Below are 26,076 nucleotides of genomic sequence, written 5' to 3' on the forward strand. Positions count from 1 at the left end.
AATGCTGCTGACGCCACCACAGTGTCATAAAAATGTTCTCAACAGAGCCCTGCACACGCCAAATGACCTCAGTCTCCCCAGCAGATGGAGACGACTTTGACCCTTCTTGTACAAGACATCTGTGTGTGTGTGTGTGTGGTCCAGTCCAGTTTATTGCTATTGTAATGACCACAAAATTGAAATGTATAGCTCATCTAGGTGGGCAGAGACCTACAAGTGGATCAGTACCCTGCTTTTTTTTGTTTTGTTTCCACGGCGGGCTTTGCCTCTGACCCCAGAGCACCAGAAGTCTTGTAGAAAATGTTTCTCTCAGTAGCAAAAAGAAGATCAGAGTGTGTCTTTATGCCATTTTGACATTGGAGGACTTGAGCGAGGGTGTCGAGGTCTGTTGTTGGGCAGTGAGTGCTTGTTATTTTGTTTCCTCATTGAGCTTCTTCTTGTTACCTGTCATGAAGCTGACAAAACATGGTAGGGCAGATGGTGTTCAGTATGTAATGGAATCTGTTTGGTAAATCCCATCTGTAGGCTGTAGCATCTCTTTCTGTTCTTCACCATAATCTGATCCCTCCGATTCCTGTGATTGTAACTGATTCCTATTGGCTGATGCCCCTGCTGCAAAAAGGAATACAACAAAACAAAATAAAATATCCATGTAAACACAGAATATCAGTGAACTCTCACTGTCGGAACTCTTACTTGATCTCAGCTGCTCCTAGTTTGTTTTTTGATCCTCATTGAAATGTACTGTAACTCTCAGAGGGGTTTTTTTGTCTGTGGAATACAGACTTTGTTATGGGACAGACAGGAAAGTGGTAGCTGACAGCAGTCTGTGATTTGCCAGTGGGGATAATGCATAAGACATGGAAATCAGTATCTCTTTGTAGACTGTTGTTCCCTTTTGTCACTACTGATTAATTAAACATTCACGACTGCTCAGTTGTTTGCTTGAAAGGCTTTTCTTTAACTTTCCCTCATGATATGTGTTGCGGAATTATGGGAAGAATGAGCGACAACAATAAGACGTTCATCTCTCTCACCTGATATTCAAAAATCCGTTTGTTTTTTTTAAATTTTAACACTGGTGTTTCGTCTTTATCACAGTGACGTGAGAATGAGCTCATTTCTCAGTGGATTAACAACAGATAAGTCATAAAGTCCAGACGAAAGGTAACATAGAAGGTGGTTGAGTTCATGCGTTTAAGCAAATCTCCACACTGATCCGCAACTGGGAGACGTTAAAATGTAATTATGACCCATGCTATGAAATGCCACATTACATCAGGTATTGTGTTCCGATAATGGTGAGTGTGCTGATGTGTTTCTGCTTAGCATGAACCCACCTGCATCGTATAATCAAAAATCTAATCCAGTCTGTTACGGCTTGGTTCAGCTGACGATGTTATCCACTCTCAGAGCTTGTCAGTTCCACTCCAGACTTCATCAGTGTCTTACCAGCTACTCACTTATCAAGGGTGTATTCACGCGGTAACAGTGAGACGAGGGACAAATATCAACACCCATCTTTTATCTGTCAAGGACTACTTCTCGATAGAAAAACCCCCTCATTGAATGTCACCATCCCCCATAGGACATATTCCCCACAGCCGGATGAGATATGTGACATGGGTCGCTGAGGTCACCATGTTTCCTGTGTACAAAGGAACATAGAGGTTAATGGGAAATGAAGAAGAAAGACCTTTTGTTCTTCCTTTAAAGGGGCCAGTCGGATAAGACGCGTGGCTTTCTTTGACTTTTCTCTGACTTTTGTTGCCCCAAATGGCTGTAAATGAAGGTGACTACCATTTTAATTGATTAGTAGATCACCTCTCAAAGTGCAAAGCAACAATAAGATGAACTGGAAAGCAAAATGGCAGCTGTGCTGGAGGCCCAGAGTTTGATCTTATCCAAAAGATCCAGGATGATCCAGGTGTTGTGATTGCTTTGCTTGAATTGCTGGTACTATGAGGTCATGTGTGTATGGATAAAAATGGAATTTTGGGTTTTAAATATGGTGCATTAAAGCCTGGGTAGGCCGATTCTTTTTTAGCATTATTGATCCATAACGTCATTACAACCTTTTAGCATAATGCAAATCAAGTGATCCAAGAAATAACCAGACTTTGACCAATCACAGGGCAGTATAGAGATGGGGCATTCCACCACACCATAGACCATTCTTTTAACCCTCTTCCATCATGATAATCAGGATGCCTATATTTATTTAGATTTAATGGCTGTTGCATTGTCAAAAAATGAGTGAGCACTTCTGCCCCGTTCTGAAGATAACTTTCCTTTTTGATATCTGACAATCGTTTGCAATGACGTAGTATAGGAAGTATATGGGCGCAAAGCTCTATTTCTATGCTTTCCGGTACCCATGCATCCATCTTCTACCGATTTATCCTCCACATGAGGGTCGTGGGAGGGTGCTGTGCCAGTCTCAGCTGACATGGGGCAAAAGGCAGGGTACACCCTGGACAGATCCCCAGACCATAGTTTCTGAATTTTCTAGACATCTGAAACGGTCTAGGAGTCGCGGTATTGAGAAGGACTATGTATGCATGTAAAATGGTAACAGAAAGGTTAAGCAGCTGCGCATACACACTTTTGTGAAAGGGTTTGCTATTTCAGCACAACTACTCTACTACTGCAAAGCAACCTGAGAAACTGACCACAAGTCACCTGTCAATGAAGTATTCAGGACTTATATCACAACCACAACTGTTCCAATGCACTGTAGGACCTGTCATGCCACTTACTGCACTGTCATGACTACAGAAAGACAGCTAACTATAAAAAGTAATAGGGGTTATGTCAAGTTAAAACAAGTCGGCAAGATATTTGTGTTTAGTCTGAGCTAAATCTGAACCCAGAGTAGCCATTGATTTTCACGCAGTTAACAATAGTGTTACTTCCCACCACTGGAGACAGCTCATGGAGAGGGAGCTGCTGAACCTGAAGTGTTAGGTTTAAATTGGTAATTGGCAAAAAACGGATAAAACGTATGTTCCCTTTAACAACCACTGCTTTTAGAAGGGCACACAGATGTGTTAATTCTTTGGGTAAAATGTGTAGACTGGTTGAAAAGGAATGAAATGTTTCGGCTCATCATGACTTCCTAAATATGGTAGCAACATATATTCCCCCTGTTAAACCACTGTAAAAGAACAGCATTATTCTTCCTCCACAGCGTATCTGCTGTTGCAAATAATGGTAAGGCTGACTCTAATTCAGGGCCTTGTGTTGTGTTGTGGGGAACCATTTTTGCATATTTCTCATATCCGGTGTTTAAAAAAAATAAATAAAAAAAAGAAGCTTTAATTAAACTCACATTTCTAGATTATCTTATTTATATTTATTGTGCTTCACAAATTCAGTGGTTGTACAATTTGTTTTGTCAGTTAAAGATCATAGGATATGCCTTTTAATTCATTTTCATAAAATGAATTTGTGACGTACAACAGCATATCTTCCGTGTTTATAGTTTCATAAGCGTAGTTATTAGATAATTATGTTTCATGTTCACTTCACATGAGGGTTGCTTGTTTATTCTTGCAATCGTGTGTGGATTGCAAAGATCTCTGAGGATTAGTGGGTCTTGTTTTCCTGATAGTCGGGTCTTCAACTTTAGGACCGGTACAAGCTGAGCAGCTCATATCACGTGTTTGTCGACCATATGCTGGATTCGCGAGGCTCTGCTACCCTTCTGCAGCTAACAAGGGGGCTGTGATGTAGTTAGAAATTACATATTGAAGCAAAGCTTCATGTAATTAGGCAAAGGTCATGAGACCCTCCCCCTCTGCTCTGAGGGGGTGCAAATGACAATAATTGCTACACTGTGAAACAAACTTGCTGAAAGTTGTTTCATTGGATTAAACTCATGCGGGAGATGCCCCAGGAGTGTTGAGCTGCGAGTGTGCTTCATTATCAGGGCGATTAATAAACAGGAGCATAGACAGATGGCTCATCTCCCCTTTGCATGGACCGTGCACTCTGAAACCCCACCAAAATGAATACCTGCATGGTAGCACAGATCCCGGCCAAATGTGTCAAGATCTGCTAAATTAGAGTGCAGACATAAAACTGAAGTGACATTAATAGATTACCTGGAGTTGATTTGCATTTTCAGAGTTATTATGGGTGTTGGTAACAGGACTAAGAGGCACAGCCATCTATGTGGGGCCTTAATGATGTTTCTGATTACACTCTCATCACCAGCGGCAGCTGGGAAAATAAGTAAAGGCTTGTCATCGCAGATTTGGACGATAAATGAACAGACTTTGGACGTATGGAAATGAGCAAGATGCAGACCTTTATCAGAGCTGATCGGCTCATGCTTCCAACATCACAACACCAGAACGCTGACTGTAATCACTGATGATATAATAACCACACACTTTCCTTGGTGTAACACAGATATATGAAAGATAACATTGTTAAATACGTCATCAAAGCATCTATCTATCTATCTATCTATCTATCTATCTATCTATCTATCTATCTATCTATCTATCTATCTATCTATCTATCTATCTATCTATCTATCTATCTATCTATCTATCTATCTATCTATCTATCTATCTATCTATCTATCTATCTATCTATCTATCTATCTACCTATCTATCCATCCATCTACATTGTCTGTCTGTTGTGCTTTCTTCCCTTTCACCCTTCTTTCTGATCAATCCACAGAAGCTGATCTATTTTGAGAACATTTCATGCTCCACTTGGGCCAAATGTTCTATAAAAAGTTGCCTTCCTACATAATCCTAAAATATTATGTACTTTGCTGATCTCGCAGTAAACCTTGAGCATATTTTGGTCTTGGGAAGTGTAAATATAAATGCATTAAATGCAATTTAATTTGTATAAGCCCTAGCTCCGTATCAGGGTCACAGCAACCCGAAGTAAAAGAGGCACATTAATACTTCATCTTTTATCTGGCATTTCTCTGTCGAGCTTTGAGCAGAGAACTAAGAGCAAGAGTGTCTGGTGTTTTTGTCACTTTCCTCTCTGATGCTAGACTCTGGTCTAGAGCTTGGCAGATGGACTGAGTGGCAGGGTGCCTTTGGCCCTTTAACATAGTGGGCAGCTGGTCTAGAGCCGGGCCAGTGCAGGGCTGGGGCACATCTGACGACCAGGCTCCTGGGCTGGGCAGGGACATGGCAGACTGGGGCTGTGGTGATGGTGTGGGCAGCTCACTTCAGGCTGAGCTGGGGGTCACACAGGGTCAGAGCAGTGAACCTGGCCAAGCCTCTGACTTGCTTTCGGTTTGTCTAACTGCCAGGCAGCATGCGTGCCAGCCTGCCCTTTTCTGCGGCCGTGCTAAATGGGGATAGGACAGGCCTCTGAGGCAGAAAGAATTTAACTGACATGCTGGAGTTTCTCTGTAAATAACCTGCTACTCCGATCTATCTCACCTCATTTGGCAACAGCATCTGCACTTGTGTATCTCTGTGTATGTGCGTGTTGTTGTGTATGTGAGAGTTTCTGTAGGCTTGTTTTTTTTGTTTTTTTTAAATCTAATGCTGCGTGTGACCTTTGTCACCTGTCACTAACCCACTACCTGCTTTTTCTACGTGTTAATTCAGCATCTCTTTATTCCACACTTAGGCATCACGTCTCTTATAAAGAACAAAGGGCAAGTCGGGTATTCCATAAAAAAAAACATGTTCTTCAGGAGTGAAAAGAAAGGGAAAATTGCATCACACACACACACACATGCACGCACAGTCCTGGCTGCTCAGTATCACATACAAATGTGTATTACTAATTCATCATATGTTATTTATTATCCACTGTACCTCTGCATTATGTATGTAACATCATCAGTCATTGGTCTAGATACGGAAATATAAACCCCTTAGAGCCTCTTGGGACATTATGTTTTTTTCTAATGAAGGCAGTCAGATACACTTGCACAATTTGCACAGTGAACGTGTGAATGTGCATACACACACACACCTACTTGTGTAAGTGCACAAGTGCACATGTGCACTAAAGGACACATTTCTCTGTTAGCATGCAGCTACCACACCATTGTAAAAATGCTGTTGTTTAGGTGTAATTTGTCCCTGATCCCCTGAGTCGCCCACAGGGACACACGCCCCCCCCAACCCCCCTTCCTCTTTGCCAGCCATGGCTCTTTCTTGCTTGGCTAATGCTCGCTCTCTCTCACTCTTCCCTTAAGGGAGAACAAAAAGTAGCTGGCTTCGAGGTAATGAAGCCCTTCAATGTGATCTGCATAAGATTGCCTCACGTTCTGGCCTAGCTGCCTTGCCCCAATGAATAGCAAAAGACTCTTTTCTTTCTTTTTTTTTTCCTGTGTCCATGAAGAACAAAAGGAAGAAAACTTTAAAAAAAGAAGGACGTAAACAAGAAAGTTTATGAAAGGGAAGGTGGTAAATGAGGGAGTGCGTGTGTGTGTGTTTTGTGTGTTAAAGCCTCTTTTTTCCAGGGATGTGTCGAAGAATTGCTGTTGAGTGGATTAATTAAATTGACAGTGGTACAATGAGACATGGGAAAAGCAACAGTTAAAACACTCTTTTCTTTTGGCTGAATGCAATTTAACATCATTAACTGCTCCAGTTTGAGGTTTGATACGAGAAAAGACCTTTTGTCAAAAAGTATCAAAATATAAAATTAAAGCACTAGTTGGACAGGACTAGTCTAACATGGGTAGGGTAGTAATAAAGTTCTACCACAGGACAGCTGTAATATTGTGGCCAATTCGCATGGGATAAGAAAAATGAAAAGTGAAAAGTACCACAAGTGTGACGGGTAAATCAATTTACACACCAGTATCACCCCCTGGCGTCATGTGTGTATGACATTGCTTCCTGTGCGTACTCGTGATATCACAAATTTCGGAATGGTGTTCGTCTTAAAACTCCCGAGCTCTGCCGCAGACACGTCTGACCTTCTAGTGCGAAACTTAATGCTTCTCTAAGCGCCTCCATGCTTGAAAATTCACAGAAAACTACTTGTAAACATGATATGATGGAATATTTCTGCATATATTCTTACGGGATCAAATATACCCGGGGTCATTTTTCCAAACCTTTTTACTGAAGGTAAAAGTCAGCGTGATTATGACTGACATCGTCCAATAATGATTACTGACATGGTACAGGACTAAACTGTGAAGATTACTGATTCAGACAGGACTAAAACTGAGAAGGTTCTGGTAATACATCCCCTCCTATGTCAAATGAATCCCGTCTGAATAGGGGCTTTTGTGTTTCCAGTTAAATGTTTTTTAAAAACCTTCAAATGCAGGTGTCTTATTTTGCGCTGTTGTGCTGCCACACACTGATAATCGCAGTATCGAGGTCAGGTAATCGGTGTGAAAGTGAAAACAAGGACACGGCATCCTCACCTCAGCGCAGCTGTACTGCGGGAGAGGACGGGGACTGATCCTCTCTTACAGCGGGTCGTCTGAAGACACTGCATTGTCCTCTGATGGCCACTGGTGGGCAGATTGTCAACAGTGAGCAGTCAGGGATGGATTAAGGATTGACAAAATGTCAACAAATATTTTAAGTAAGGCCGAAATTGACTGACTTGTAACTGTAGGCTTTGAATTTGATTTTGCGCACATCTGAGCAGCCAATGGGGACAGTAAAAGGGAAAGTGTATGGTGCAGAATAAAAGAAGAATACAGACATTCAGCCCATTATGATGTATGATGACTATACTGCAGTGTCAGCGATATGCTGTTGTCCTTTTAAAGGGAAAATAACCTGAGATTAATAGGTAGTAAGCAATACAATTTTGCCAAATAGTGAGCCTTGATCAGTGTGTGATAAATAGCTTTTAATTTTTAATATTGGAACTAAATACTTATCCATTTTTTATAAACCATTTATAATTCATTTAAAAAAAATCTATCTAGGTTAGATGACACTACTCCAACTACTTGCAGTCCTTAATTTGGTTCACCTCCAAAAGATAGATCTTTCAATTAGAGCTTTACTTTACAGCTGCTTCCCTAGTAAATACTTTATTATTTTTAGTTGGTCTTCAAGTCTGTTGGCAGAGGGTTTCTAAGACGTCGGAAAACTCCCGTGGACCAAAGAAAAGTTATTATACGGCTGTTTTTACTGGTTCCTCACTGTGATTTAAGTTCAGGTGACTATTCTGTTGTTGCTGTTTTGATGCCTTAATGACTAGTCTTTGTTTTTCACCCTGCACTTTTCAAATGCATATCACACTGTGTGTATGTGTGTGTACTGACAACAAACAATTGCCCTTCTTATGCCGCAGTGGATGGTGGATGCAACTGTAAGTTGACACAGAGCAAACTAAAGGTGTCGACATGTTGTAGCATAGCGTGTTTTTACACCTTATTATATTAGTATTCCCATAATTAAAATACCTGACCCTGCATGCTACATGATTATAAAGTCCTAATTAAACAGCCCAATTATGTGCTTGACTTAATTGAGGACTGTTTCTGTTCAAATGATTTGAAAACATAATGTTAAACATGGAAAAAAAAGAAAAGCTGTGTACATTGGCCTCAGCAGGTTTGACCAGTGATGGTTGTGTTGCTTTAAGTGAGAGAGGTGAAGATGTGAGAAGGCCCTCTGCCATTCCCTGACAGTTTTTGAAGAAGTACACTTGTTTTTTTTTTTAAACCCAACCTACATGTTTTGCTGTTGGAATTGAGCAGAAGTATGGGTGTCGTTACTATCGCGTCTTACTGGAGAAGCAGCTCGCGTAGCTGCTTCTCCAGCTGCTTCTCATTTTCTCTGTCACTCGGTCAAACTCGTACTCACTAATTGCTGATCTACAGCTGACACTGTGCTGCGATCATTCACTTCAATCGGCCGTGACACAACTACTGAACTGTTGCAACATGACACTCTTTTAGAAACACAAAAGTAGCCACATTATTACAGCTTTAGTCGCTCGCTGATATGATATTTAACACGGAACACATTTTATGGAGGGAATGACATTCTGTTGGGGATCCCGGAAATATGACACTAGTAAAGTTCTATTTGCATTATGTATTGAGTTATCTAACTTTCTTGTGTGTGAGTTTGTTGTTGTGTGTGTGTGTGTGTGTGTGTGTGTGTGTGTGTGTGTGTGTGTGTGTGTGTGTGTGTGTGTGTGTGTGTGTGTGTGTGTCTTTATCAGCTGTGTGTTACATATCAGCCAGAAGTGAGATCAGAAGATGGCTTGAAGTCATGCTGGTGAGTGGGAGGTCTGCTCTGCATTATCACTATAGCAGGCGAAATGAGGAGGGCTCCAGTTCGCACTTCCAACTTGGCAAAAGCTTACTCATAATCTGCTAAGATGCCAGGACGCGTTCTCACACACATTCTTCAGTGCACAGCCACGTCTCACCTATTAATTATTCAAGCAGAAAGAGTTGTGGATATTTAATGCTTTGTTTCAGGACCTTTTCCAATACACTTGCAGCTGTGCGTCCTTTGCTCATTTTCACATTTCCCTTGCTGCATCTTGTACTGAGGAGAGAAACATTCCCACACAATTTTGGGTAAAAAAAAATAAAAGCAAAATTTATTTTCTCTGTGGCTCTGTAACCAAAAGTCAATATAATTGAGGGATTTGTAAGTTGGAGGCAGTGCACCCCTCTCGTGCTCCAGGTGATTTTAGAGTGTTGAGCAGCACAAACAGGATCCCTTACGCTCTCATCTCCCCATGTGTGCATTATTAATTGTCTGAGGTATCAACCATAGCTATTTGGACCCTGCAGGCACCTGGCTCTCAGTACCTAAAATTAAACACAGCGATTGCATCACATTAAAATAGATAGTAACACTTTTAAATGTTTACCTCTGGCTCTTACGAAAGATAATGTTGGATAAATTTAACAGTAAAAGAAACAAAGAAAATAACTCTTTGACATAAAGAGAGCAACAGAATAGCTTAATATCTTTGTGTGTGTGTGTGTGTGCACCTTAAAGTGACTGACTACAGCCAAGATTCATGTGGCACGCTATAGCTGCTAGAAGAGGGGATTGGTCAATGTAACATAAATGGGGGTGGAACACATTCATCAAGGTGGCAGAGGTTTGAGACTAGAGAGGCCCATCCAATCACCAGTAGAGAATAAAGGGGAGAGGCATAAAAGTCTGTGCAGCAAGGTCATTTGAAAAAGAAGCTGATAAGAAGAAAGGATCAAATCTCCAGTACGGGCAAAGCCCTCCTCTTCATGTCCCCCATTAACTAAAGCTCTCGACTGGCTTGTTGCAACCGTGGCTCATCTGTATAATACAATGAAGGAAAGAAAAAAAAAAAGAAGAAACTTGTCTGCCATGCTTTTACTGCTTTCATTTTGTCATCAGAATTTATAGTAATTAAATCTAGTTTTTTTTCCGTGTTGTTGTTACTTGTTCAGATTTGACATTAAATGTGATGCTGTTATTGCATTTATTTTTTTTATGTTTTATTGCTGACCAATACCCAGTTCACTCCAGGTCTGGTTAAGTTTGTGTTTTACGCTGCTGTCACGCTGTCATGCTCGGTGGCTGATTTGTGGCATTACGCTGACTTCTTCTGCTCTGGCAGCTCTCAACACTACAGAATGGATTTAGTCAGTTTGTGGTTTTACCACAGTCACAGTCTGCACACACACACACACACACACACACACACACACACACACACACACACACACAAACACTCTCACACACATTCAAAGCCACATGCACGCAGACAACAGAGTAAATCCTACAGCAGGTTTACTATGTCACACAGGGAGCTGCTGTGTAATTGGGTGAATCTGCTCTCCAGCACGCTACAGAGATAGCCCTTTAAAATTTCACTTCACTCCTGCTGTAAACAAACCTTGGGATTACAAGTGGTGTAAATCCACACTCTACTATTTCTGCTGTTTTCCTCTCCTGTCATTTTTATCCCTCTTTTTTTTTTCAGTCATCCACCCCCCCCCCCTTTTAGAGTTTAAGCTGTGTGAGGTGTTTTCTCCCTATTTGGATTGTGATCTCTCTGTCGCCCGTGTTTCTTGATGACTGTTTTCCCGTTAACAGGGTGTGCGTCTATCTCCATCATGGACATAGGTGTGAACGCGTGTTGGCATGTCTGCTGTGCGGACACTTTATGTGACTGCATGCTGCTTTCTGTCTGTGTGTTCCCCGTGATGGATTGCTTGTCAGGCAGCGGCATAGCTCCGCTCTCTCTGGCTGACGGAGACATTAAGTCACCAGTCACGTAGATGTACTATGTCTCAACGTTCCTTTGGGGGGGGGGGACCTGGCACACAAAAAAAAAAAAAAAAAAAAATGCTTTAACCCTTCTCACACCAGGACGCCTGTCAGATAACACTGTGTGTTACTTAGAAGGTGCTCGTCGCCAAACCCTACAGTATGGCAGGATTCAGTGGTGCTCAGGGTCTTAATGCAGTTGTGTGGGAGGTGAAGGACCTCTGTCACATGTTGCCTTTTAGATGGGCCAATTGCTGGAGTTATGTGCTACTGTCACTGAGAGGCCCGGGGCTTTATTTTACTTCTGCAAGCTGCAAGAAAAGAAAATATGTAATTGACTGACAACATCCTCTTGCACTGCATCAGCCTAGAGGAGCAGTTTCTGAGGGAGGGATACTATCTCTGAGTCATGTGTCCATGCCTTAGGACTTCACACCTTGGTATGCAACTTTCTTTTAATGATCAATGACTGATATATCTGTTCGATTGTTATTATATTGACTAATCAGTTACATCAAAATAGTAGATTTAGATGCAATTAGATGCAATTTCGTCCACAAAGCAAATATACTTGGTCTGCTGTCATAGACGAGCAACAAATAAACAAGGATATTATATGTAGGTCACTACCTGATTTACAAAAATGTTCATTGTTCTGTTACAATTTAATATTTTTGCCTTACTTCAATTTGTTGTCACATTCGGTCGTGCTTCTCAGATCATCATATGACTGGGTTGCAGGTATAAGCTTGCCACTGCCTGTGTGCCACATGGCATTCTCACTCCACTTCTTGCCTGTTACCATTTTCAAAATCCCCTGCTCTTTGGGAACCACCGACTATCACCAAGCTGCAAACTACACACTAGAACTCGGAGGTTTTGACACAGGCTTAGATCGTGCAGTCAAACAGTTGACATGATCTTTTTTGATCATTATATTTGAAGAGTGACTAAATGACATTTTTAGGTGTAAATCAGTATATATTGGTATCTAGTAATGTTTTTGATCCAGGTGCAAATCTTCAAGGTTTAGTGTAAAGTATTGAAACTGTGTGTTGGGATAAAAATTAGTTTACCCAATGTCTGGTTCCCATTGGCTATTTTACTCCATGCTTTCGGCTTTGGTACACTGTTGCTTTGTCGGGAACACCTGCATCTTCAACTCTGTGTCAGATTTCATTACCAGACCGTGGCCCCTCACTGCTCCACTCTTTCCCTCAGTCCACCTCTTTGCATTGGGCAGAGTTAACGGCAGAAGAGGGGGCTTAATCATACTTTGAATTAAAGAAAATATTTAGAAGCAATAGGCATTTCACCTTTTTGTTCATGAAATATGAACCCAAACTCAAATTCTGAAATCTCTGAAGTGAATCAAAAACATTGTCAGGTTTTCAGGAGTTTTGGTTTGGTCTGCGACTCTGTAGCTGGTCATTCGGAGCTAAGTGGCAAAGTATGTTCTCAGGGCTGTTGAAAAGAATCACAAGCCAAGATCAAGCCTATTATTCAGAATTAATTGACTTAATTTTGCTTGGTGGGTAGTGTTCATTCAAATCTTAAATTGGCACAGTGTCCTCCATGTCTGCCCAGGGCTGTCTATTTTTTATTTTATTATTTTTCTGTCTGGATTTCAAATGATGTTTTCTGACATAACATTTGTTTCTTTTTGTCTTGCTGACATGGTGTGGTGGTTGGCAGGAGAACTAAGTTGCTGTGAGAACTTGACAATTCAGTCTATTGATTATAGTGATGTGCCTGTATAAACAAGATATGGTGATATGATCATATACAATATATATCATAAATATATACAATAAATCAAAATGTATGATTTCATTTGGAATGTGTTAAAACCTTTCTGTGGCTGGAGTAACCATGGCTGCAAAAACTGTGAAAATTAAAATTAATATATATCTATATATATACACACACACCTATAGTGTATGTATATTGTCGGTAATTCATTTAAGGTGCTAAGTAATAACTTTGAACTCTGTTTTCCACACCCTGGAGCTAGTGCTGATGTAGTAAGTATTAACCACAAGTTCATTTCCCACCACAGTTTTTACATTATGCTGAAACTACTTTTCCCTCCCTTTTTTTTTTCTTCCATTGATGAAGCATAATTCACATTAAACTCGCTTGGTCCTGTGGCAGAGTTCTCAAATTAAGCACCGTTTTCTTCGTTTACCCATGATGAAGTTGTTCATTAGAAAATATACTTTGCCTTATTTTTTGTTATTACCTTGCCATTGTAAATGCCTTGGGAGCAGTTAAACATGTGAAGTGCCCAATTTTCTGTCCTTGGCTTTCAGTCCTGAATTCTATCTGCTAGTTGCACACGTTTCCTACGAACTAATTAAAGTGAATCAATGACACAACCCTTTTAAAATGGCGGTGTATGTCACGGCCATCAGTGGGGAACAAAGGACCCTCTTAATTATTTTGTTCCTGCGGTTCCTGTAAACGGCTTGTCAAGGCAGCAGACTCAGTCGCCAACTCCTTAAAAAAAAAAAAGGATGCATACACACAGATTCACATACTGTCCCTTATTTCTCTATGATGGCTTTCTATTTGTCTTATACGAGACTAGTAATTGTAGTACAACAATTATAATGTAAGTTCTTTAGTGTGATTTCCCCCTTGCTCTTCAAAAGTGCAGCATCCCATATCCATCATCGGCTCTGGGGAACAATTTCTTTGATGCTGACAACCATATCTTATTTTGAAGATTCATTTGTTTCCTTTTGCATGACCTCCTCTGGCCCATGTTGTATTGTACTTAGTTTAATTTTAAAACACATTTTATGACCCTGAAACAAAGAGATGTCTCCTGATCTTGGGGCCCGCTGGGTGTTCATCATTGATGTCTTTTTCCTCAGCCGCATTCTGCAGCCGCCATGAAACGCACAGTTTAGCATGAGTATGCATTAGCTCTGTTATGAAGAGTGATGGCCAGAGGGAGGCTGTGTTATTTTTTTTCTGCCGTCCATTTATTTACTGTGCCTCCTTGTCATCTAAAATGCTTACATCTTCCTGATGTGTGCCACCTCTTTTAGTCAGAGCCCTAACTGATTGTTTAGGTGTTTGGTGGAAATTGTGACAAATTGGAGGTTTGAGCCTAATAATGTCAAATACAATTTTGCACATGCCAGTTGCTTTTAGGGATGACTATTTGTTTCAGGGTTTCCCCCGGATGGCCATCTGCAGTGTTGCCATTAATGCCCATCTGCAGCACAGGAATTTGGCTTTAAATACTGTAGGAAAATCAACTGGCCATCCTCCAAGTATGTCATCTTCTCCTTTGAGAGAGAAAGACGGACGTGGATGGATGACAGGATGCCTCAACATGCTTGTTTTCTCAACCTCGTTACAACCATATCTGTGTTGTATTGAGAGCTTTGGCCTGAAACGCTACAGAACCTCATTGCACTTTATTTTAGACATTACTCTGAATGCAGTGGTAATAGTATAATTTCTGCGTTGCACTGCATCTCAATCATAGAGGTGGCAAAATAGTCCAAAAATAGTGCTTGGGGCTCTGCCTGGAGAGATAGGCTGTCAGTCTCCCTGTCTGATCATGAGCTATTATCCTCTCTGCCCTCAGACAGGAGAGAGAGAGAGAGCTACACCAGTGTCTATGTGATCATGATCAATACATAATCACTTTCCTGTCACTGCAATGGCACTTCCAGGGGACAGTCCTGCCCCCACAGACCAGCCATTTTAGAGAAAGGATTTGGCACACGATTTGTCTGACCTAGAAAGCGAGAGGGTTTGAACAGTGACTAGGTGAAAGCGGGGCTCATTTAAACAGTCATTGTCATTGGGTGCATTATAAAGTTTCACTATGCTTGGGCTCATTACATCAGTTTGAAATGTACCGCTGAAAGAAAAGTGATAGCTATGAGACCAGAAAGAATGTTTTCTGATTAACAGACCATATTACATGGCACCATTGAACAATTGTCTAATTGGCCAACGAATATGTTCTGGGGGATAGCAATTTCTGAGTAACAGACAGCCTTTTCACTTTCATTATGACACACAGTCAGAAAGGCTTCGTTTGTTAATAGTATAGTCAAATCACCATTGATAGCAGGAGGAGAAACACAGAACATTTGCTGATTCAGAGTCAAATTTATCTGAATGCAAACATTAAATAGGCTATGAGGATCCAGCGGTATGCTGCACCACACGTTTTATCACTTACCTGCAGCTTAATGGTTTGAAGTTCCTGTTTATTGGGTGTATTTGTAGTTTGTTGTGATATTGGGACTGTGTGATTGTATCATCCAATGGATAAAAAAAGTAGATTGTTCTTGTCAAATTAGCTCTCCCTGTAAACAATCAGCTTTTCTTTTGTAACTTTATCCACAGATGTTGTGCCCTTACAGCAGCAGGAATGGACTTATTATCACCACGTGGACAAACGCCTCAAGCTCTGAATGTTATTATAATTTAGTTGAAGCGGTAAAGCAAATAGCCTCCACAGCAGATATGGAGCGGCATTTGCAGAGTTGCAAATTAAAGAGACCACATTTTTTACCATCTTCTGAAATAAATGTCTGTTTCTTTAGCCTGTAAATGAATCACTATGCGCAGTAGCTCATTTGGTAAATATGTCTTTCAGTCATTTTATGTAGGGCAGGTAGTTTCCAGCGGCCCCAGCCAAAAACCTGACATTGAGCCAAAACAGTGACGCTATGGGCTGGAAAACCAGAATAAATGACCTGAGAGATTATAAAAATCGATGTAACTCTACGGGTACATTTATAATCTGGTGAAAAGCGCAAGTGACATATCACAGTATGGTAATCTGACCTATTCGTAATATAAAGTATATTAGCAAAATTATTATCAAGATTATTAGTATAGTTAGCGCTCCATCAGACAGGGTACTTTTGGAGATGCTCAAACCCATTGTTGACAATAACTGTAGGCTATCAGACAGGTTGGGTGTGAATGCTGTTTCTTTTTTGTTTTGTCTTCAAAAAATAAACTTTTATCCAATTTCTGCTTTGTGCAGACCTTACTATAGAAAAATGGCACCCACAATAAAGTGCTGTTATGCACACTTCTACCCCTGTTTTTCTCCCTCTCCCTTTCAACCCCTGCAGCGCAAAGCCAGTCAGACATAAACAGTATTGTTTTACCCGGGTAGGGCTCACAGCAGGGCACTGTTAGCCCCATGCCTGATGCAGCCCACAGCTCTCCCCATGCCTCAGTTATATCCCTTCTCCATGGCTCACTGCCCGCATACATATGAATGCTCCCTGTCTTCTACCCTTCACGCTTCTGAGCTGAGCAGAGCTGCGATGTTACACAGCTGCCGGTATTTGGATTTTGTGCAGAATGTTGCATTGCAGCAATAGTAAACCAACTGCAATGACACTTTCTTTTTAGTGATTATAGGTATGATGGTACTTGAGCTCAGAGTGCTTCCCTGTGGTGCAGTTTGCTGAGTTGTACTGAGCACGTGAAGGGTGAATCCTGGGCAATAGAGTGGGTGAGGATAAGGGTCGTGGAGGGAAATGGTTCACGCTCTTGTTCGATCATCTGGAAAACAGAACCTTTGTGCATGTAAATGTGATGATAAAAATGTTTTAATAGATTTGTGCAATGCAGTGTATAGAACTGTACAGTATAGTGAGATGCTTCTTTGCAGAACCATTTATGCACATAGTGTGGTGCTTTGTTACATTAATTTACACTTGATTGTGAAGGAGCCCGTCACGTCTCCTATCACAGTTCCAAACAATGGTGTTAATTTGAATGGAAGCTACAGTATTCCTCATTTCCATCTAATCATTTGGTGTGGCACTGTGAAAGTGTCTTGAATTTTTTAAATTTTGCTTATGCGCTTCCTGTGATGGTGGACGTATTCTCGACAAAGTCAAAAATAACCCGTCTTTTTTGTTGATGAAGCTGGAGACAAGTGTGGTGTTTAATTCCTAAATTAATTTCCTTTCCTTGCCACCCTGCAGTGAACACTAAGTGTCTGCAAATGAGTGTCTCACGCTGGCTCAAACCTACATCTTTATGACCCTCTAGTGTTTCATTATCCTTTGTAATGCCTCTCTGGATGTAAGCAGGCTACGCAGATGAAGCTGTGTTGTGGTTTACTTTGTTACAGAAATAAGCTGCGATGTCCCCTCTCAGCCGTTTTGTGTCACGTTGGGCTGCATCCCCCCCCCAATTTCCCCCCTCTCTGGCTCAAGGGAGACTCCGATTGATTTCCTATCACAATGCCAGTGTACAGAGTAAAAGTGTGTGCCCTATTATTTTTTGTCTGTTGAAAAAAACAGAAGGCTAGACCCTCATGTCTTTATTCTGAGGGTTTTTCCATAGGCCTTTCAACCCCCCCAACATAAAAAAAAAAACACAGCTGTAAATTTGATGTAAGTGTCTCATATACAATAACGGCACCTTTGAAGATGATGTGTGTTTAAATTATTGGCATGGTATTAAATCCGGCGAACCTCGCGATGTGATTAATGATATTATACTCGGTGCTGGGGTGGGGGGTGGGCGGAACCATAAATGCAGGCTGTATTTTCATACATGCTTAATGTGTGTCACCCTGTGGGTTACTGCCCCAACTCAACAGAGGGAGATTTGCTTTCCCAGGAGACAAATGTGTGCAATCACTCAGTGTCTGAGAAAGTGAAACTAATCCATTTCGACCGGGAATAGCGTGATTGTCCTTTGATGGACTGGCAACCTGACCAGGGCATACCCTGCCTTTTGCCCCGTGTCAGCTGTGATTGGCTCCAGCGACCCTGCAACCTTCATGCAGAGGAAAAAGTGTTGACAATGAATGAATGAATGAATGAATGCTGTGATTGCAGCCCACTGTACTTCCACATCTATAACAATGGAATGGTCTATAACCAACACTACCCTATTGTAATATCGCCAACACTGTAAAGCGCACAGCGGTGCATGTGCATTTCATTTGAACATGCTTTCTTTTGTTGGCTTCTTACATGACTAATTCCTCCTTGCATGGCTTTTGTCCTAAAGCATCCATTCAGCTTTTTCATGCTTGGAAGTTTATAGGTGTGTTGCTATTATTGTGGCAGCCACAATGCTACATGCTTTGAATAATGGCAGAGACAATATCCCTCCTACGGCTAGTGCGCCCATCGCCTGGCCTACAGCTGCATCCATTTCTGCAGTGTCCCTGAAAATTCTGTGCATTATCGGGGAGAAGGATGAACTAATCTGCAGTGATTTGAAGCAGGACCAAAACACTGACTTTCCTAATCCCTATTTTTTTCTTCTTCTTTTTTTTATCAGGGGTGGTGAGGAGCATTTTACCCTTGTGGGAGGGAAAGGAAGAGGGGCCTATTTCATGCTTCACTGATTCAACTATTTTTATGAAGATTTTTTTTTTCCCCCTATCCTCGACTACCCCCGCTCTAATCCATAGTGTAACTGAACATGTAAAGCCTGTTTCCAATAGTCAGACACCTTTTGGAAGGATGAAAGTACTTTTCATAATTAGGAATGAGTAGATGACTGCTTTAGTGGTAGTAAATTAACTTTAGCGGATAAGGCTCCGTATCTCCAAAAAAAAGAGTGATTTCCCTATAGCTGTCTTTCATTTGACAATTGATAAACACCTATGTTTGGCTCTCCAGAGCACATATACAGCACGTATATAATTTGTTCCCATTTTTGGGGAAATTTCTTTGTGAGCAAAACTGTGAGTAGCAGACTCCGTTTGGTGTGCTGAGGCAAAACAACCTCGCATTTCCAACAAAATGCAGCTTATGGTGTATACATTCATTGTCATGAGGTGTACGGCTAGTGCGCGTTTTGGAACGTGATCACTTAGAATCTCATGTGAATTGGGAATACAGATTTAAGCGCCGAAAGAATTCCAGGTTTGACTCAGTGAGTCGTGTGCCAATTTTTCCCTCAAAGACAAGGAAACAAAGGGAGCTCACTGATCTGCTGTGATCTAAACACTACAACAAAAGGCAGAGGATGTAACAAGCAGGGGGGAAATTTACAAGGTAAGCTCTGGCAGCACAACAGCATAGGTCATCATAAGACTGTGAATTACTAGAGCACCTCTCTCTCTGAGGACCACTTGAGACTCTCTTGCTGTGAAATAATTGGGTTGCAACAGTGAAACTCCTACTCCAGTTAGAATGTAAAAGCTTTGCTTTTTTTTTGCTGTTACAAGACCACAGACACTGTGGTGACTATTAATCAGTGGTGGAAACATGTAGCTGATGGCTAAAGAGTTCAAAAACTATACCATTTGGGCCTGGGGGAACTGAAAAAAAAAAAAACACAAAACATTACCCTACGTAAAGTAATGCCCATGAAATGCCCTTTGTATTTTACTGTGGTTACTTTTTTTTTTTGCTGAAATGTTATTTTTTTCATCAAAGAAAAAAATATATAAATGCATTCCCCAAGTTTGTTTAAACCCCTTATAAGATAGGTGCATCATCACTGTGTTCAGCATTTGTCAGCAGGTCAACTGGAGGGTTGTCTCAGTGCCTGTATAGAGCCAGCAGAGGCTGACATGCCAACAGAATACAGATGTCTGATTTGTGGGTTACACGCTGTTGACTTTACAGGGACCATGTTTCTGTCACATCTGGCACCGTCTTTTTTTTTATTTTCATATTGTAATTCGTGACTGGAACCTCTGAATCACAATGTCACTTGGTATTATGAACCCCTTTCTTTTTTTTTCTTTTCTTCTCTTCTCTTTTCTTTTCTTTTTTTTTGTTTGCAGTGGACAGACTTAAGTGCCTGTGGCAGGACCTGTGCCGTCTGCGACAAGGGACAGCTCCCTTTGTTGTCAGAACACCTCTAAACATCTTTCAAAAAACAACAACAACAACAACAAAAAAAAAAAAAACAATTACCATACCATCTGTAGCTTCCTGCTTGTGTGCTGTTCACTATCAGCATGTCAGCATCTCTCTCCCTCTCTCTCTCTCTCTCGCCTTCTTTCCCCCTATACCGCCGACATACGCTCCCTCACACTGAGACTAATGAGGAGCTTGGTCACTGTGAACTAAAAGGGATGGATTTAATTAGTTAATAGTCACTTTATATTCAGTTTTTTTTCCTTGATACCTTGTAATGGAGCTGTCATTGGTGGATTGAAGTGACACTAATCTATTTTCTGATTTGCCTTTGAGCATTTGAGAGTTGCTTTATTGATTAAGGTCTCTGCATACTTTTGCTGCAAACCTCATCGAGCTGTTTAAATGAAGAGCCTAATTTCTTCTACGTCGAGTATTGTTTCAGTGAAGGTGATGGCTGATTGCTAAAAGGAATAGTGACATTAAAATGAACATTTTAAAAATGCATGGACCAACAGCCACATTAATATGTCCAAACTTTTAATAGGGAAAACTGTTTACAGTTTTTTTTCCCCCCAAAGTGTGTGTGTGTGTAGCAGCCCGTGCTTTGGCTTGTAATCGGAAGGTTGCAGGTTCAAATCCTTGGACAGGTCAAGGTTCTGATGTGCCCCTGAGCAAGGTCCCCATTGCGTGCAGATGTGTTCTGCCCACTGCTCCTGGATTGTTTTGTCACAACTATTGTGTGATAAGAATGGGTTAAACACAGAAGTATAATTCAGTTCCGTTAATTGGTGTGTGTGTGCAAATATAAGACATTATAATTATAGGTGTGTTGTGGCTTCATGTGGGCTACAAGCAATGAAGCTCACACAGTGTCGGTGTCTGTACAGTACATCATTCACACTCCAGCACACCTGTCAAGAGCAATTTTGGTTCAGTGCCTTGCCCAAGGACATTTTGGCACACGGACTGACGGAGCGGTCGAACCACCAACCCTCTGGTTGCAGAACGTGCTTCTCTTCCCCCTGAGTCACTGCTGTCAGGTGGTGTTGCGCTGGCACACCTGTCGTGCATTGTCACATTGTACAGACCATGACCAGCAGCAGTGAAATGTACGTTAAAGTATAATGTGGTCATTAGTGGCATCGCTGTGTTATAATAGGTGTGTGACACATCCATCACTGTCATGTTGATTTGCTTGCATATCCGGAAGCGAGCATTACAAGAGGCTATATGACTAATCAACACTGTCATGGCTGATTTGCTCAGTTAGACCAGGCGTCCGTTATAACATATTTCATCTGAAGTCATGTCACATATTACAAGTAACTGACACTCTGATGCCGGAAGTGTACACACACACAACTGAAAGACAAATTAAAGGCATGGGGAGGAATATTATCAGGTGCACCAGCTGGTTTGAAATATAAAATGCAGTTTGGTTTAACATGACTTTAATATAAATTATTATTATTATTATCATTTTGATTTGTTCTGTACACATTTTTAGTGGAGGAGAGCTGCATTTTTGTTGTATTTCTCTACAATGAAAAGTGATATTTTATAGCTTCCACCTGTGCCCCAACTAATTTATTCACTGACAGTGGTAATGGATTATCAGTGTGTAGCTCCTGTTTCATAATGGATGCAACTGTAAAACAGTTCTATTGAGTTCAAAATATCAATTGTTTTTTAACAAGGGGTTCATATATTCAACATTGTCACTATCATATTAGAGGGTGTAAGTGTTCAAGTTTTTCTACATCATAATTTAGATTTATAAATGCAAAAGTAATTCTCATTCCTTTTTGGATTTAAAACACAACAGCAGTGTTTTAAAATGTGAAGGTTGACACAGATAAGACAGGATTTCTGAACAAACCAAAATCTCTAGTGGCTTCCAACCTAGAAATAGGTATACAGTGACTGTGGTATACTTTAATTCTCAATTCTATCTCTCTGCCTCACAGGTACTCCAGTTACCCGGGTAACAGCTACAGACGCCGACGATCCAGTCTATGGGAACAGTGCTAAACTGGTCTACAGTATATTGGAGGGGCAACCATATTTTTCCATAGACCCTAATTCTGGTAAGTGCATCGTCTGTGTGTTGGGTTTTTTTCACTTTTAGTCAGACATAGCAGACTGATGGCAACTTAAACAGTAATCGAGAGGACCACGGTAATTTCTGTGACTTTAAAACATGAGACAAAAAAGGATGACACCTCTGTGGGGCAGGCAGCCCAACAGAGGTCTTTGTTCTGTTATTCATTGTTTGCCTGACAAAGCCGGGAGAATATCTCTGCGAGATCGAAACTTTGCTTCATTAAATTTAATGAGAGCTATTAATACAGTGTGCAAATCCTTTGTCTGTTTCTAACCAATGGAGAACATAATGTATTACAAAATGTAATAAATGGACACCACGCCCATAATGGGACAAAAAGGAAAGAAATTGGCTTTACAGTGAGACACTGATTACATCTAAGGATTATTTCAATAGTCCTTTTCTTCTAGACAGGGGCAAGCACATTATGCCAGAACCTTTTAGTATTTAAACATTGTCCTTTTTCATTACCTGCTTCGACTTAGATAAATGAGCTTACAAGGTCACTGCAGGTCAAGTAGTGGACTATCAAGGTTTGACCAAGTCTCGGGCTAAGTACATCCGAATGACAGTTTTGAATAGCATTACCACAGAAGTCTCTAACTCATTGTGAGTTGATGTAAATGTGTAGTGTAAGGTCCAACCCCAGCTGTCAAGTCTGTTTTAATCTTTCAGAGCCCAAGAGTGTGTCAGAGCCACGGCACACAATCCAATGTTTAGGTTGTAGCAGTAGCCACTTTTTAAGCAGTGGAGAATTATTACAGCTCCATATTGGCAATGACAAGCATTCAATGAATAAATAAGCACAATGCCCCAATTCATCACTTGGTTCATTATTACATCTTCTGAAATACAAGGAGGGATATTGCTGCCACACTGAGTGATTTTAGATGGCTGCGGTGTTCTACAATCAGAAACATGACATTAAATGCACGCGCCTTGTCCATGTGTGACTACTGGTGTTGCCAGAATAAAAGAAAATGTTTATGTGTTTGTATTGTTCATACATAAGAGTGGTATGTAAAAAAAGGCACAGCAACTCGTGTTGTGCAAGCCTTCACTCATTAAATTATGCCTTATAATAGCATATAATCCAGACTACAGGTATGTTGCTATAACAAACTGGTGAAGCCATTTCTATATAAACATCATTTGTGAGAGCCAAGGGATTCCGTTTTTTTGCCTATTCAGAATTCAAAGCTAATTGGTAAATTGTGACATCTTAACATAAAATAAAACACCAACAAGATGTCTACATTCAGTTACATGAATATACATGACTATTCTGTTAATCAACAGAAACTCCCCCATTCGGCATTTGCCATTAGGCTGGAGACTCGGTATCTTTTAAAAAACAATTTCCTTGTAATTCATTATCATGTCATTAATATTCATAGGTCACATTTGTTTACATGGATATACTGTTGCCTGAATCTTGGCAGCTGCTGAAGGTCTCTGCTGTATTTCATTGAAAATCGGAGACTCTGGTGACAGCAGTAGTGAGAGGGTGCAAGTGCAGTTGTCTGCAGGTGCGACAAGTTGCAGAGGCTCCAGCAGGTGGAAATGCAACAGTTTCCCCACCTGAAGTGGGTGAAAGTGTAGGATGTGTTGTGAAACAGAAAAAATTGAAAGTAAATCAGTCATCAGAAGTCCACATGGCAACTATGTTCTTGTGTGTGTTCTTATGCCAATGCGATATGCAACTTCATTGCAAAACCTATTGGCAACAACATAATAAAAATGCATGCTAAAAGATAGCCGACGCTGTTAGTTGTATCTTCGGCGGTTGTGTTACAACAACAGGACTGTAGGCAACTCATCCCATCTGTCTTTTGTGAAATACTTTAAGATTGCGGCTGCATGATGCTGCTGTTAAATCAGGCTCCCAGGCTCACTCCTCTCTCTATCCTCCCCCTCTGCAGCTGCTCGCTCACTCACTCACTCCGTGTTTCAAAACATAAACAGTACATCAGGGTGAAAACGATGTGGATTACTGGGGGTGCTAAAGCTAAATTCTTCTTTAATTAAAAGGTGAAGTAATGCAAGCACATGTCAAGGAAGCAGAAATGCTGAATAAGAGGAAAAAAAAAAAAATTTAATCAACACACACACGCATACAGGGGATATACTGAGTGGAACAGAAATAGTGGCTCGGTAAGATTCAGTGCTGCAGAGATCCAGGCTGAGTCTTAGAGCATGAATGGTAAGCATTACTATCTCTCACAGGTGTTTGGAACAAGCTTAACAAAAGAACATTGACATTGACCCTGAAGCCTTTTTTTTTTACAACTGGAAGTGAGGGCTGTCCATGTGCATGGCTGAGGACAAAAATCTAAACCCTGTCAGTGAAATACAGCAGGAAAACACAATGGCTTCTCTATTTATGTCCGTCCTGGTTTCGTTCGGTCGTGTGATCGCTTGTGATGTGTTCAGTATCATCATGATTCAACAATGGGGTTGCACAAACCTCATTATTAAAACCGCAAAAATTATAGGGCTCATATGAGCCGAGCTTTGCATCACTGAGTTGTGTATTCATCAGCTGACTGGTTGTCCTGAATCCATAAATGGGCCTGTACACTCACGGGCTGCCATGTAACATCACTGGGTTATGAATTCAAAATAATAATAATTACTTCTTTGCTTTCATGAGGCAAACTCTGCAGCAGCGTCATCATGCATAAAGTTATCTCACAACACACTCCAGATTGGATCTTTAATTGCTTTTTCAGATGACTTTTTAACATGTGTCTGTGAGCAATATGATTAAATAATAGTGAAATTACATTAATAAGAAATGAGATGGAAATCAGCTGCTCACAGTTTGGAAAACAGCACACAATAAACAAGCTGGAAGAAAGGGAATCCCAAAATGTATGTACATAATTAGGATCAACGCTCTGTTCAAAACATGGATTTTTTTGATGCTTGTCCTCGCCGCTGAAGTTGTCGCCATCTCAGTAAAGCAGCCGGGACATGACTTTTTCCAAGACGCGCTGAACGGACAGTTTAAGGATTAGCATTTGTGCTCTGTGTGATTGTGGAGCGCATACAGACGGCTCATTCAAGAGAGCCAGATGTTTTAATGAATGTTAATGGAAAATAAAAGGTAAGGGGGAAAACAACCACTAGATTAACACTTACAATGCCACATTAGAGAAGAAAAGCATTCAACAAATAAATAAACACCATGCCCCAATTCATCATTTGGGTAATGGCTGGTGGGGGGGGGGGGATAAGGCAACTATCTATGGAAATCAGTGTCTGTCTATCCCCTCTATTTAGTGATTAAGAATTCATTTGAATAATTAATTCAATGATCACCAGAGATGAGAGTGATGCTCCTAGCAGGATGACTGAAGTGTGTTTGCATGTGGGAGTGTGTGTGTGCATGTGTCTGTGAAAGGGGACTTCAAGTAACTGTAACTTGTTCTGCTCTTTTTGTTTATGAATTTCAGATTTCATTAATGTAAGGTTGATAGGCCTACCTTGCAGAGTGCTAGTGAGAGCTTGCACTAAACTCAAGACTTTACTTTTTTACTGGTTAGGATTGTGACATAATACAACATGCACAAGTGCTGCTGATGCACACTGAGCACACAGCAACTTGATTGATGTGATTTAGCTGGCTGTTATCTACTATGTAGTGTTTCAGATATATTTTACCTTTCCTTAACCGTGAGTAATCATTCTCACCTCTCCGATTAAGTCACAGTTTTTAAACGACTATTGTGTCTTTTGGAGTGACCTTGTAATCGCTACATAGAGGGTGGCTCCCATTCATTGGAGTCATTTTTCAACAACAACCCCAGAATGCACAAACCAAACGATGAGAGAATTTATTTGACGTTTACGTCGCCTGAAGGACGCAGATTTCTGAGCTATGTGTGCAAACTAGGCATCAATTTGACATTCTGTTAAAGAAAAAAGTTGTGTTTG

The 26,076-nt window shown here is 40.8% G+C and overlaps 1 protein-coding gene across 1 annotated transcript in view; it reads left to right on the forward strand.

The window, feature by feature from the left end:
- cdh8 (cadherin 8) overlaps positions 1–26,076 on the forward strand; it is a gene marked incomplete at both ends in the record, with an annotated part of 79,591 nt that overhangs the window by 31,337 nt on the left and 22,178 nt on the right. Inside the window, one exon of the mRNA XM_083901272.1 lies at positions 22,001–22,120. Coding sequence (XP_083757398.1) covers positions 22,001–22,120 — 120 coding nt within the window. The remainder of the gene's footprint in view (positions 1–22,000; positions 22,121–26,076) is intronic.

The sequence above is a fragment of the Microchirus variegatus genome (assembly GCF_963457635.1).
Source record: "Microchirus variegatus genome assembly, chromosome: 14".
Lineage (NCBI taxonomy): Eukaryota > Metazoa > Chordata > Actinopteri > Pleuronectiformes > Soleidae > Microchirus > Microchirus variegatus.